The sequence below is a fragment of the Culex pipiens genome, unplaced genomic scaffold (genome assembly GCF_016801865.2).
Source record: "Culex pipiens pallens isolate TS unplaced genomic scaffold, TS_CPP_V2 Cpp_Un0003, whole genome shotgun sequence".
Lineage (NCBI taxonomy): Eukaryota > Metazoa > Arthropoda > Insecta > Diptera > Culicidae > Culex > Culex pipiens.
Window position 1 is genome coordinate 309434 of NW_026292820.1, and position 15016 is coordinate 324449.

Below are 15016 nucleotides of genomic sequence, written 5' to 3' on the forward strand. Positions count from 1 at the left end.
CTTCCAATTTCTATGATTTTTTCCCCGGAAAATTCGTCCTAATATCGAGAAATGCTGGGGGTGCATTTTGCCCCGGGGGTGCATATTACACCCTCTCTCCCTACATCATAATATATTTTATTTTTAAAATAGTGCTTAACACTAAGGCTACCTGCAACACGAACAACATCAAAATTGAGTATTTTCCGAATTTTATGCCTATATTTTTTGTACAGTGCAAAGTTGCTTTGTTTTGGTACCGCAATTGACAGTTCTAGAGTTTTTTTTTTTCAAAAGGTCATGCTATCCAGGTTTTTATGCGAAGATGGCGTTCGAATGGTGAACGCCCGAAATGTCAAAATCACGCAGTGGTACCAACATTAAAAAAAAAATGTGGCTGTCATACCATGGCACACTTGTTCCGTAATGTTGGTACCACTGCGTGATTTTGACATTTCGGGCGTTCACCATTCGAACGCCATTTTCGCTTAAAAACCTCGATACTCGAGGCGGTGCTGTTGCTGGTAAGTTTATAGCCTAAATTGCATTTTTGGTGCTTTAATCGAGCATCAAACTCTCCATATGGCGAAGATAGGTGTTTGATTAGAAGGGTATATTTCCCCTATTTCCCTTTGCAATTGGCCAAGAAATCAAACAATAAAAAAGGTTGTTCAAATAAACAAATAAAAAAAATAGGTAAGGTCAGCAGGAAACGATTAAAATTAAATGTGTTGCTTATAAAACATTTTTAGCACGCTGGTTAAAAGTATTTTTTTTCCTGTTTCCCCTAAGGGGAACTCCCTTGAAGAGTACTAGCGAAATTCAATGGCAATTTTTACTCAACTGATGTTGGCTGTGTTAATTAGTGTTAATATCAACATTTCATAGGTCGCCTTCCCAAAAGTGTCGTGATAAAATCTAGCTTGCTATCGTATCAAATTATTTTCTTGTTTTGGAAAGCTTTAAGTCTGGTCTACAATAGGAAACTCGCAGGATTGCAGATGCAAGCGCAAGTTTTCAACTCATGCAAATCAATCTGATCCACTACAATGACAATGCTGTGGTGCTGCGATTCTGTACTAAAAACGCAGACCGCAGGTCGCATGTTCTAAATTTTGAAATAAATGAAAATTTTCGCAGGATTTCTGCGTTGACAGTTCCAAATGGGAAATCACAGCAACCAACGCAGTCCATTGTAGATACTCGCAGGAAAGTCTGCGTATTTAGAACGAAATTTGTCCATTCCTGTCATCGCGATGCAGCGCAAGTCGCAGCAATTTCTCGATGTAGATCAGGCTTGAGATTGCCAATTGTATTTTTTTTACCTAAAGATGGCAAAATATCTGTATTGTTTAAAAAAAACATTGATTAACGTATATTTTTGTATTTTTAATCAAGTAACATACTTTAGACTTTTATTCAAATTTAGAATTTTGATACCACAGATTTCGTCTTTTTATAAATTCACAGATGATTTGCATTTTTTTGATAGCAGCATAAACCTTGAAATTAAAACATGAGAAACGCAAAAAGATAGCTGGAGATAGAAGAATAAGCTTAAAACACTTAACCCTCTTTATAAGCTTCACGATTTACGCCCCCGTTTTGTGCCAAAATTCTTCGTTTCATCTGCTAATAGTGGCACAAACGGTTTTTTTACTTGAGAAATTTTTCGAACTTTTTTCTAGTTCAAAGTATTCAGCATTCACAATAACAAGTTTAAAAAAAAACAAACGCTTTACGCCCCTACCCCCGATTAAGCACTTCTAAAAAAAGGGGTTCATGTGTTTTACCAGCAACAAATAAAACAAGACCATCCCGAAAAAATACAAAAAAATTGCACTGCATGCTACTTTTTGAAGTTTTTTTTACATTTTTGCAGTACATTATCCAGCTTTTAATTGTAATTGTAATTTATTTGGTAACGATATCCTGTTAGTTTACACTTTGTACAACTTTTCTTCGAAGAGTCTGAATAATGAAAATAATGCAAGTTTTTTTTTTTTAATAATTTTTGAAAACATATTTGCAACGGCCTAAGTCTATTTTTCCTCCGATGCTACCCGGATTTTGGTATACTTTTAAACATTTTACATATTTTGATCTAACCATAGCGATCTACTTCGTGTTGGAACTGAAAAATCAGAAAGAAAGCATAAGACCCCTCCCCTGATCCCACCCAACTACCAACTATTGGTAGAGGTGGCTGCATCAATGTGGACAGGACATGGCATCACTTCTCGGAGTTTTCGACTTAGGCCGGTGGTACTGTCAGTTCAGTTCAGTCGTCCCTGGCAGTCACCACTATTCACCGTTGAAGAAGTATGCCCATTGTGAGAAAGCGCACCACTATGACCGGAAAGTGCCCAGACGTAAGTTCCTCGATCGTCGTTGACTCTGAAATGCTGGCTGGCCAACGACAAACACGCTGCTCACGCTTGTTAAACACGTTGGCTTCACACACACACACACACACACACACACACACACACACACACACACACACACACACACACACACACACACACACACACACACACACACACGCGCGCATTTTATAATGCGATTACCGTGCAAATTATTTTTGCATACTACATGTTCTCGTAACACTACCAACATCGATTTCTGGATTCATTAGTGAATCTTTCCGTCGCGCGATTGACAAATTATAACACTTAATCCATTCGGGAGCAGCAAGTAACATAAACACAAACAGCTACTCTCGTCCGGTGGTCACTATAACTTTCTACTCCTGTGTTACAAAGACACTTGTGTGACTTTTTGGTCTTCTCTTCCGACGACAGTGCCTACCGAATTGTCGTGGTCGTTGTCGCTGTCTTCGACCGGTCACAATTTTCGGCATACATTGAATGTATATATAAATCTAATTTCGTTTCTTCCGCTGCTTCTACTCCAATTCGTATTTGTGGCTGACGACAAAAAAAATCTCACACGCACATTGCTATTTTTGCAGCTAGCAAAATACATAGCATTTTGAGCAGCTTATATATGGCTATGTAGATTTTTTTAAATGAAAATAGCATCGCATAACGTAATTATACCTGTGGAATTAATAAATAACTCCCAAGCAAAAAAGGTGGTTCGCAAAAATTTTCATCTGTACTTGTTTCTACGTTTTGATGGTAAAAGTACAATAGTGAAGCAAATCGAACTACCGAAAATTTGAATAGCGGTTCGATGTATGTACTCGCAAGCAAGCAAAAAATTGCACAATTTAATGCAAATTCAATATTTCATTTTTAACTACGGAATAACGCCGCTTCTTATAGCAATGAATCCCCTTAAGCACACTGAAAAAAAACGCAAGAACACTGCTGAATGAAACTTCTTCGCTGTGAGCCACGGCTAAGAGAATATTTGTGAGAGACACGCTAAACCAACGGTTTTGGTTCATTTTGGGGTCTCTGTCCTCTGCTTCCTTTTAGCAAGTTTTTTCTATACAAAGCATCACTTGCTCTCTACGAATAGGTTTGTCTGCTCCGCCGTTACCATACCAGAAGCGATGTAGCGTTTCATGTGTATCACCACAGCACAAGTGTAGCTCATTTTTTTTTTCTGTACGAGACGTACGATGCTAACGCACACATAACGGTTTAACACCGCGGCCTATACGAGGTGCCAAGCACAACTCGCCGCATAATAAATCTTGGATTGACACATGCACACGATGCCGGGGGAGCGTTGTTCCTAGTGTTATCACTTAAAATTCTTCTTAACCATCGGAAAATACCTTTGCATCAACGGTAATCACATTTAGAAAATCCACTCTCTTTGCTCCCAGTACAAGTACACTGCACACCACCCAGACCGAACACGTATCACATTACTCGCAACTTGTCGTCTGAACTTGATGACAGCGCGCTGCTCCACATAACAGACGGCCAAAAACTAACTCGCACTAAACCACAGTGGACCGAGCGGACACACAAACAAAATCGAATGCCGAAGGCTTATTCCAACTCTCTGCCGACCAATCTAGCTTTACCTAAAAAAATGTTGAGCTCACTACTACACTTTAAGCGTTCTGGTTAGGAACACCACTACACCGGACCAGACCATCACTAACATATGAACATTGCCGGAACCGTCTTCAAAAGACACTGCGGTGTATGTATATTTTTTTCTTCGTCGGTTTGGCACCGCGGATAAGACAGTAAGAGGAAGAAACAGATCACACTACACACTCAAGCTGGCTGGCTGGCTGGCTGCACTTCACAGAGCTATCTACCATCCGACCGACTCTCGCCATAGGTTGCTCCAAATTTGCTCTGAGCGAATGTGTCCTCCCCATTGACCCATAATCGTCCATTACACAAACTGTCAATTATGGACCCAAACAAAGTCAGAACAAAAGAACAGCTGTCCATTACGGAACCAAAACAAATCAACTGCGCACTGTAAAAAAACAAAAACTGCAGACATAACATGGGAAGAAACCAATTTGTTGTTGTTGTAAAATTTTACCGCAATTTACGTTTAAAAGACAGTTTATGGTTTTGAGGTGATGTTTTTGTGCAAAACAAACTGCAAACATTGGGATCGTTAAGAGCACATCGGGCCGATAAACTCATTTAAAATTCTATGTTTATCACATGAAACGTTCAACTTTACTACTGTGTAATTTGATTTTCATTACAGTTATTCTGAATTCATGATATACAAAAAATAATTAAAATGTAATGAATGATATTTTTTGTTTTTACTGTGTGCAGTTTGCGCGCGATATTTATTGCACACTTTGCACCAAATTCTCCACCCTTGCAAATATTGCACACTTTGCACCAAATTCTCCACCCTTGCAAATAATATCTGCGCACCAAATATTTGCACATAATGCATAATATCTCAACCCTCCAAGATGGCTGCCGTTAGCATGCCCCTGCAACGATCACAACAGTGCGATTTGTCCAGCAAAACTTGATAGCAAGCTCAAAATGTGATATATAATATTTTATTTCAGTTGTACAATAATATTACACCGCCATAATATCAATCGCTCTCCCCATTGAACTTTTGTTCTTTAAAAGGGGAAAAGAACAAAAGGGGTGATTGGATTGTTTTAACGCTCAATCATTGTTCCACTCCGAAGTGCATCCACTGAGCATAAATTTGAACCAGTCTACTCGTTAAACACCACGGCATACCACCACCACCACCATCATCATCCGCTCAATGCTTCGCACATGTACACCCGCAACAGCATCGACAGCCAGTATCGACTTTCCCTATATAGCAGCAAGGACAAGGGGAACGTAGCAGCAGGTAACGTGACTAAAGGAATCTTTAAGTTACTTTTCTTTATTTCAAAAAAAATCCTTCTGCTTCAGTGTGAATCTAGAAAACCTTAAAACTGGCTCAGACAAACCGGGAGTAATGATCCACACTTGGATTTACCGGGATCGTCGATCACAATATCCAATAAATATTTGACAAACATCCACCGTTAAGCCGTTGGTTCGTGATTATTTAATTTTTTACCAACGGGAGCGAATGACCCATAGGGTTAAAGTTCCCCTATTAAAATCAACAACAACAACAACGTAATCTTTTGGTGTAGCATTGCATTGCGTTGTAACCAAAACCACGCCAATTTGATTTTTCCCATCTCTCTTTGAAACTGCTGCAATAAATCCAATACCGTGTCGTCGGCAGGAGCTTTTTTCGAGACCACGTCTGCGATGACCCAGTCGATTATTCACGAAATGAGATCGCAATGAGGCTGAACAGGTCGTGCTATATAAAAATGACTAATCCATTTCGAGAAATGTCTGTTCAAATTGTTTGATCGCCAAAAAGCTAATCGAACTAATCCAAAATGTCATTTCAGGTTTCATGTGATTCTGAACTTATTTAATTATTTCAGATGCTTTGGAATATTCCTTCGTTTTCAAAACTGCACAAAACGTGTGTCACTTTATTATGCTCTTTTCTCATAAAATGAGAAATCGACCTTTTTGCCTTTCTTACTAAAGAAAGGTATAGGTTTTACTTTAAGGCTGGACGCCATTTCCAGCTTCGTAAATATGTCGATTCAGCATGAATTTTAATCCGAAAAATCGCTAAAAAAAATCACACTGCATCGATTTTCGACGCTCTATCGATTCACCTTGACAGAACTCGTCTATCTCGAACCCTCGAATTTTGAGAAAATAAATTCCGTGGAGGTCGAGTAATGTTCGTATGTGGCAAAATTTTGCAAAATTTTGTGTCGCGCCGTTCTCAGCTCCCATATATCCGATTTCGATTCTTCTGAATGCAGATGAAAGCTAGTGTGCTGAACCTGAGCGAGTTGCCACGCAAATTTCGAAATATCCATCTGATTTTGGATGCGGCCAAGACTTTCAACAAAATACACAGTTTTTAAATGAAAATATGGTCAATTTTTTTCATTTTCATATCTTTTATTTATCTCAAAAATTGCATTTTTCGAGCTCTACAACCTCCCAAATTTTCATCCAGATTCATAATATGGTTCTGTAGTTAGAGCCGTTTGATTAACCTACCATAAGAAAAAAAAATCCCTAAAAAAAAGGTAAAAGCCCACCTGGTGACCTTCGCCAACATTTTTCATTTCTGATTTTATCCGAAATTTCTAAAAAAAATCACACTGCATCGATTTTCGACGCTTCGTCGCCAAGTCGACAAGTTGTCAAGTTGAGCTTCGAATACTGGCGCGAGAATGCTGGCGCATATATTTTGTGGCTCGACTTATACTCGTTTTGTAGTAGCCTGTCTACCGATGTTTCCTACAATATGTGAGATGTCGTAGCTTTTTTTTTTCTTTTGCCCTGTCCGTTTTTGCATAACTGTCCAATGTTTATGCAAAAAAATTTGTGACATAGGACATTCATCCGGCTACAATCAATTTGTTTTCTGTGTGCTCCTAAAATCGCCTAGAAGTAGACTTCATTTTTTCGTGATTTCGAAAATTTTCTTAATAGGGTTCATTGGATTCCAATAGGAGTTTTCCAAGCTTTTCATCGTTTATATCGTTTTCAAAGTTTTCAACTACCAACACACGTACCGAAGCTAGAAAACCAAAACCGCGGTGTGCGTTGTCACTGGCGCATGGGAAGCTGGCTATGCTCGCGTTTGTCATAAACGCTTGTTTGATTAAAAATATGTACGATTAAAAAAAATCTTTTTGGGAAAATTGCGTTTTTTATTTCTTTTGGAAAACATATCATTTATAATACTTTGCTTTCATCATAAGACTTTCTTTTGTGCTGACGTTATAAATAAACAGAGTCGATGTTATGAATTGTTATATTCTTTAGTAAGAAAGGCTCTATCTCACCCCAGGTGGGATTAAATCGGGTTTTTATAATTATTGCCATCACAGAGAAAAATGTTACAAGCCAACCCTTGATTTCTTACCATAGTCCGGATAATATTCTTTATATCGGCTATAACACTATGATGTCCACATGCAATTGATAAGCAAAACTTTCCGAAACATTTTTTTTAGATTTTAGTTCTTTAAAAAGCATTGGAAAGAAGAACTCTCAAAATTTATGAAAATTTAACGTTTGGAAGTTTGACTTGTTTTATGTAACTTTGTCAATGTTTTTAAAAGTGTATTTTTTTTAGGGTCAGCTTTAGCTGTTTCTTACAAACATTTCCTGTATATTATGTGAAAATAAGTATGCAGTAATTTTTTTATTGTACCAGACTATGCCTCGAAGTTTTTTTTTACAATTTATTTTTTTAAGTTGATGTCCCTCGAATGTGATCAAAATCAAGGGGGGGGGGGTGCAAAAAAATAAAAAAGTTAAAAAATGGAAATTACAGGCCACGGTATCAACATTTGAATGAAAAATTTGTTTTCACACTTGTAGCCCCAACGGGGTCAACAAAGTTGTAAATGCAACTTCACAGGCTCTTTGAACCATTGGAAAAAGTGCAACAAGAATCATCCAAATCGGTTGAGTTTTAGCCGAGATACAGGCGGTTGAAGTTGCAGAGTCTCGCCGTTGCTCTTTGCGAGGCAAGGCCTGCTTCGATCGTGTTTGGCCTGCGTCGTTGTTTCGCGCGGAAGAAAAAGAAGAAAAAAGTGACATTAAAAGAAGCTGCCCAGTCTCGCCGTTGCTCTTTGCGAGGCAAGGCCTGCTTCGATCGTGTTTGGCCTGCGTCGTTGTTTCGCGCGGGAGAAAAAGAAGAAAAAAGTGATTTTGAAAGAAGCTGGCCAGTCTCGTCGTTGCTCTTTGCGAGGCAAGGCCTGCTTCGATCGTGTTTGGCCTGCGTCGTTGTTTCGCGCGGGAAAAGAGGAAGAAAAATTGTTTTTACCCAAATGCCACTTATTTATCATTATATACGCGCTGATCCCTGTTTTGCCTGATGGGATTGGAAGTTTAAAATTTTAAAAATATTTGCAACGGCCTTAAATGATAATGGTATCGTTATATAGTAGAAAATGTGAAAAAAAAGCAAAAAATTGAAAAAAGTGACTGTAAAAACATGAAAAAACTAAATAGGCAAAAGCTAATCATAGGAGATGGTAGAGTAAGCCAAATATTATCAGAAACAAACATAAACTAAACAAGATTAACGTAAATTATAATACTAAAAATAAATCAAGAAAAACATAAAACAAGAGAAGTAAAGTTTTCCGTAGAACAAAAGTTTCAAAATGACCAGCAATGGAATTCGAAACAAAAAGTTGCCCATTAAAGGGTTACTCACGATTATGCAAAATGCTTTTACAAACAACACAAAGAAAACCATTTTTTGAAGGATACATTCTGATTTTCTCAGGTGACGTCTTCCATCATGGCTGAATGTTTTTGTTTGGAGATAAAAGTTTAGTTCGCTAACAATATATTGACAAAAATCTTTTTATACAAATTGTTCATTGCTGTACCTCGTTACATAGAAAGTGAACATCACTTTTGTTTTTTTTCGGCATTGTAAAAATAAAACATTGCCTTTTTTGTTTGTACCCCGTTGGTTTGACAAAGTCAAACTAAAAGTGACGATCTGTCACTTTATGCACGGGACTCACACTTTCTATCAAACAAAACGTTTGGCAGTAAGCTGTAAGCTGTGTAAGCTTTGTGTAAGGGGGTGTCAACCTGAAAAGTGACCCCGTTCGTTTGGCAACAATTGGTGTCAAACCTGTGGTCAAACCATCGGGGTTTCAGTGTAAATATTTTGACATTTTGACATATGAAAAATAAATGTCAAGATGCTAAAGAATAGTTTTTTTAAGGTTTGGGATAAAGGGAATGCATTTCAAATTGATTCCATTGAAATTTTGAAGTTTTATGGAAACAACCCTCCATTTTCTTAACTGTCTTAACAACTAATGGTCCGATTTTTAATGTTAAAAAAATTAAACATTCGTTAAATTTTCTGATCATTTTGATTTTTTTTTAGCAATTGTCACTAATAGGGACCATCTACAAACCACGTGGACACTTTTTTGGAAATCTCAACCGTATCACTTTTGTATGGAAAGTTGCCAAAATCGTATGGAGACTTGTTTGGTCATAGGGAAGGCCCCCACAAGGTTGGAGCCATATAAAAAAAATACGAATAAAATCCATTTCCGGGTTTGGTACAGAATAGTTCTTCAGTCAATAATTATTTTTAACCAGCATTGACTCAGAAGTGATTGAATAGGGAGCGTTCTTTTATTACGTAACGCAAAAATTTAGTTTTTTTAGATCTAGTAATATTTTTGCGTTAGTTCAAAGCATGTGAAAATTACACCAATTTATGTTTTCCAATAAAGCCCACAAGATAAGAATTTCATCTTAAAGTGATATTTTTTTGTTTGCTTCTTCCTATGTCCGAGGCTGTTCACCGGCACAGGTTTAAAACGAAAACGTCATTATTCAACTCATTTCACAGCCAGCTCCCAATCCAATCGGTTCACTCACTACTCAAACCTCACTTCCGAGCGCTCGAGACCCAACAACAGCACTAGGCTATGCTGCTTTATGTATAAATATTTATGTAGCAAAAGAACAAAATGGTAGATGACTGGTTGTAATAATTATTGATAGTCTTCGGATCAAAAAACTATACACCTTTCGATATTTCTTAATAACGAAAACAATTAAAATTACTTTTTGGATAACATTGTAAGATAGTTTCGATAGTTTATTAGACAGTTTACCAACATTTTCCCACAATATGCTGGAATTTGATAATCTCTACTTTAATGCAAATCGTTTGAAAATTGACCCAATCTCTCACTCTTTAGACTCTAAAGTTTAGTGTGAGTTACATTGGGCAAATGAATTTAAAATAATGCTCAAATACAAAGATATGGGTCGGTCCGGTGGTTTAGTGGTTAGCGTGGTAGCTTCTAAACCCCAGTAAGGCCTGGGTTCAATCCCAGACGGACTCGGTGGCATTTTTTCGAGACGAGATTTTCCTGACCACGCCTTCTATCGGATAGGGAAGTATAACGTCGGTCCATTTGCGTAAAAGAGGTTTTGGGTGACTCATCACACATAACCTTCGGACGCCTAGAAATGAGCAGAAACTTGCAACAGAGACCACAAAAGACCCATGGTCTTTAAAGTGGATAACTTTGCTTTTTACAAAGATATGGTCAAAACAAGTAAAACTACAACAACAGTTATACTTCTTCGAGGGAATCGAGGAAATTTAGGTAGGTACTTTTCGAGCAATTTCAAAAAATAAACTTAAAGGTTGATTTTTCGAGAGGTCATTTTTGACCGAAAACGTACACGCACGTTCGAAATCACTCAGTTTTCGTCAAAACCGAACCTACTCAGAAATGACTAAAGGGGGTATCTGTCAGATTTGAGTGAATTTCACTCAGAATTCCACGAAAACTGAGTGATATTCACCCATACAGTTATGGTATAACATGAGCCGTTAAATTAAGAGTAATGATCGATGTAAAATCAACCAAAAACTTTCTTGTACCATGTTGAAATAAAACTTCTTTAACCAACATCGTTTCATTCTTCGCTCCAAAATAATCAATTCGGGAATCCAAAACGAGCGATTTTAGAATTCGTTTTTAATCAATCATGCAGCAAAGGCAGAAAACCGGTTCTTCGAACGCCGGATGTATTCTCGTGTATATGTAGTTATACATGGCAGAACATGCGGTCACTTTTCTTTCTACCGGCTTCTTCGGTTTGTGGTTCGAAGTTGTCGCGTCCAGAGTTGTCTGATATCTTCAAGAGACTGTATAACAGGAGAAAACACATGCAAATCTAAATTGATTTGACAATGATTACAAAGGTATAGTATGAAATGTTTACATTTTGCACTGAACTGACCAAGTAGAATTGTATGGGTTTCTTAGCAAAGTTATTGGATTATTTGAGAATAAAATTTAAATATTTCATACTATAGTGTCTAAATCGGGCTGTAGTGAACGGATTTGGACGCTTCAATCCACTGAGAATTTTGGCTCGAGCCTCTACTCGATTCAGGCTCGATCTCGAGCCAGATCGACTCGAGGCTCAGTGCTCAGGCTCAGATCGACTTCTCAGTGAGAAGTTGCAAAAAAAAATGTATTTTTATCCTCTATTTGACCATCGGAAAAGTGTCCCCCGAGCGGCCACTCTGGTTTCGGACCGATCTGGATTATCTGACGGTTTTGTCCCGAAACGATATTTTCTACTCCAAAAAGATAACGGTTTTTATTGGAAAATTTTTAGTTGATGTTCTTTTAACACAAAAAAAACAATTTTCTAACGATGGTTGTTTGAAAAACTCATGTTTCGTAAAGTTCTACATAAATAAGGAAACTTATACTAGTTTTTCATAATACTAAACACACAGACCACAAACTAAAGTGTTTTTTTTAATAAGATACAAAGTTGTCAAAGGTTTCAAAATAGTAGTTTATCATAGTTTATCATGTAGTTGTACATTTATGCAACGAGGTTTACCGAGTTGGATAAATACGACGAGTGCTGAAAAAATCAAGTTTTGCAACGAGTTGCTTACAACATTTTTTGCAATTCCGAAAAACGCTTCTTCAATGGAATTTGATGTCAAACATTCATGTGTTTAGTAAAGTTTGGTGAAGTTTGGTTTGGTTTGCTGGTGGTTGCTGGAGTGCCGAGTTATAACCGAAAATTTTTACGGGAGTCGAGCTCGTTCCAGTGTCAAACGCGTTCTGACCTGAAATCCCTTTGACCAGTTGTCGCACTTACATCAATTTTTGGCTATGTCAAGATAGACGTGGACACTTTTTTGGAAATCTCAACCACCCTCCTCCATCGTGGAAAATTTCCATACAAAACAAATATTCGTATGGAGCGTGGTCATTCGCCAATTTTGGGGGGCAACATAAATTTTAAAAGATATTTGCTAACGGTCTAACAATTTGATAATTCGATTTTTACATCATACAATAAAATTTAGTTCTTTCACGTCAGTAATTGAAAAATGGCTAGAATTTTGGAGAAAAAAAAATTCTTGGCATGCAAGACAAAACCATCCAATAACCACACTACTCGTGGCAAGTGATGGCTGGGAAAAGGGGAAATTGCAATTCTGCTTGGGTAGTTGGTAGCCGCTGAGTGCGAAAAAAAAGAAATCCGATGTAAATGACTACGCTAGTATTTGTGGATGTATACGTTGCTCCCTTCTGTAGTATGAGAGATTTTTTCCACTCTGGGAGAAAAAATATAATGATAATTTCCGACGGAAAAAAAGTTGCCAGCTTCATTCGCTCACTCTCTCTCCAAATTGTGTGCGCTTTTTCTGCTGTATAAAATCGATAAAAAAGTATAATTGAATTACGCTCACTTACGTCCACTGTGAGCGCTGGACTTATGCAAAGAAATTGGTATTGTCAACTCACATTTATTTTTGTATTATTTCCTATAAAAAAAATCTTAATATTTCAAAATCTAGAACATTATTTTGATGCTCCGTTCTACAACTACTCCTTTGTATCTTTCTAGAGTTACAATATAGCCTACTCTTTAAAAAGAGACTTCAAAAACTACTTCCGCTAAGCACGTGCAAATACATATAGAGTTTAGAAGTTTTAACCCACATTTCATCTAATTTTGTGTATCCTTTTCTACTTTATAATGGGACTCATGTGGCAGCAGGCCTAGATGAATGGTTACGCTGTCCGCTTTGTAAGCGGTAATCATGGATTCGATTCCCATCTGCTCCAACCTTCCATCGGATGGAGAAGTAAAACGTCGGTCCCGGCCTTGGTTGTTGTTAGGCCGTTAAGTCATTTTAGGTGTAGGAGTCGTCTCCACGCTATACGTACAAACAGCACACCAAACCAAGCCTGCTTCGGTGGAATCGCTGGCGGCGGTTGCACTTGCAATCCAATGGTCGTCAGTTCGAACCCTGGGGTGGGAGGTTCCTTGGAGTAGACAGAGGATTGGGTGCTCTCCCCATTCAAGCCTTCGGACTCCTAGGTTCGAGCAGAAACTTGTAATAGAGAAAATTTAATTTTTTTAAAACAAGCTCATGAAGTTTCTAGCAAATTAATAAACTTGATAGTACTTATCAAAAACTACAATTTGAACTTTTAATTTCTTCCGTGGATGTAGGGGAAATGTACTCATTTCAGCACACTAAGCATTCCGAGCAATTCTTATCACTTTCGCAGTTTTCCGCTATTAAAACACTGTTTTCAGAAAAATAAACAAAAGAGAGCTGCTGGCTATCTCTTATTGGAGCTATTTATTGCTTTTAAACAGTCAAATAAAATTTATGTAAGCTGAAGTTTAAGGTTAATGTGCTGATAGGCCGATGATAAAAAAGCGATGATATAGGGTTTATTTCCTGTTTCAAGTCCTACATTTTACTTTTGTAATTACAACAAGCTATGCGGTACAAAGATAACATTTTTGTTAAAAATGTTAATCTCTTTATTTTTGGCAAGATATCGTCGCTTGTGTGCTATCTTGTGACACGTCCTATCTTTTTACAGGCCAACCTCCTGTGGCCGAATGGTTACGGGTTTCGCCTCATAAGCGGAAAGTCATGGGTTCTTCTCAGGGTGGCAGCCTCAGGTTTAAGTTCAGAGGTAGCAGCAACCGTATGAGTATAAAACGGTTGCTTCACGTTCTCTTCTAGCATGTGATCAATCTTGGGATATTCCTTTGCGGCTCTTCCCAAAATACTTTCCTCGTGTCTTCGCATGTAAATAATGCCCAGCCGATCGGTATTGCACTGCAGTCCAGTCGCATTGTCCAGATCAGAGCAAAGGGAACACCGCAAGAGTAGCGCCGCAAAAAAACAATTGTCTTTACAAGACCCCGCGCGGCAAATACTAGCTGCTGGGAAGAGCTTGAAAAATGACACTAAAAAATTGTCACCGCGGTTCTAGCGATGCATAGCGCACAAGGCACAAGGAAAGGAGTTTACAGCATCTGGATGGAACAGCACTTTCCCTCTCAATAGGGACTGTTGGGGACCTGGTTGCCTTCGATAAGTGGTCCGTGGTTCCGTTGGTAGGTCCCAACATACACCGATGATAGATTGGGCGCAGATCCATCTGCGCGCACACACACTGGTTGAGGAGGTCCAATAAGTCCGCGGGAACAACTCCCCGGGCTTCCAAATGACGGTTTCGTGGTCACCGCAATAAATAAAACACGCGAATTATCGTAAACTACACGAATTCTAAATTGAACGTTTATTTCTTAGGACTGTACAAAATATACAAGCGCCGCGCCGCGGGCGCGACGGTCACCCCGTAACCTTTCCAACTTAAGTTTAGTTCTGTTTCGTACGATCGCTGAACCTAGTGCGATGTTTTCAACCCTAGCTAGAGAGAAAGTTCTGGGAGAAAGTTCTCTCCGCTCAGTCTACCTAAACCCTCAACAAATGACCCCCGGTCATTGATGATTGTTTGAGTTTGGTTCAGTGGAAGTCAACCTGACTCTCCAACATTCTCACCCACCCTGAAATTCCCCGAATTTCTGAACCTAAAAGCATCACAAGAAGCTCAAGAGTGTGGGAGTAAATGGTACAAAAATGTGTCCTAATTTGTGTTGTTTGTTCCCGAAGCGCAACCAAACATGAGCTTGTGTGTCCTAAAAGT

General features: G+C 38.3%; 1 protein-coding gene across 6 annotated transcripts in view; it reads right to left on the reverse strand.

Moving 5' to 3' along the window:
- The window catches only part of LOC120430797 (protein kinase 4-like), an 85911-nt gene that overhangs the window by 56211 nt on the left and 14684 nt on the right, over positions 1-15016 (reverse strand). Inside the window, exon 1 of one of the 6 annotated variants that reach the window (XM_039595918.2) lies at positions 2593-2745. The exons of the other annotated variants lie outside the window; for them this stretch is intronic. Coding sequence (XP_039451852.1) covers positions 2593-2598 — 6 coding nt within the window. The 5' untranslated portion in view covers positions 2599-2745. Of the gene's footprint in view, positions 1-2592; positions 2746-15016 lie in introns of those variants that run through there. 6 annotated transcript variants of the gene reach the window in all.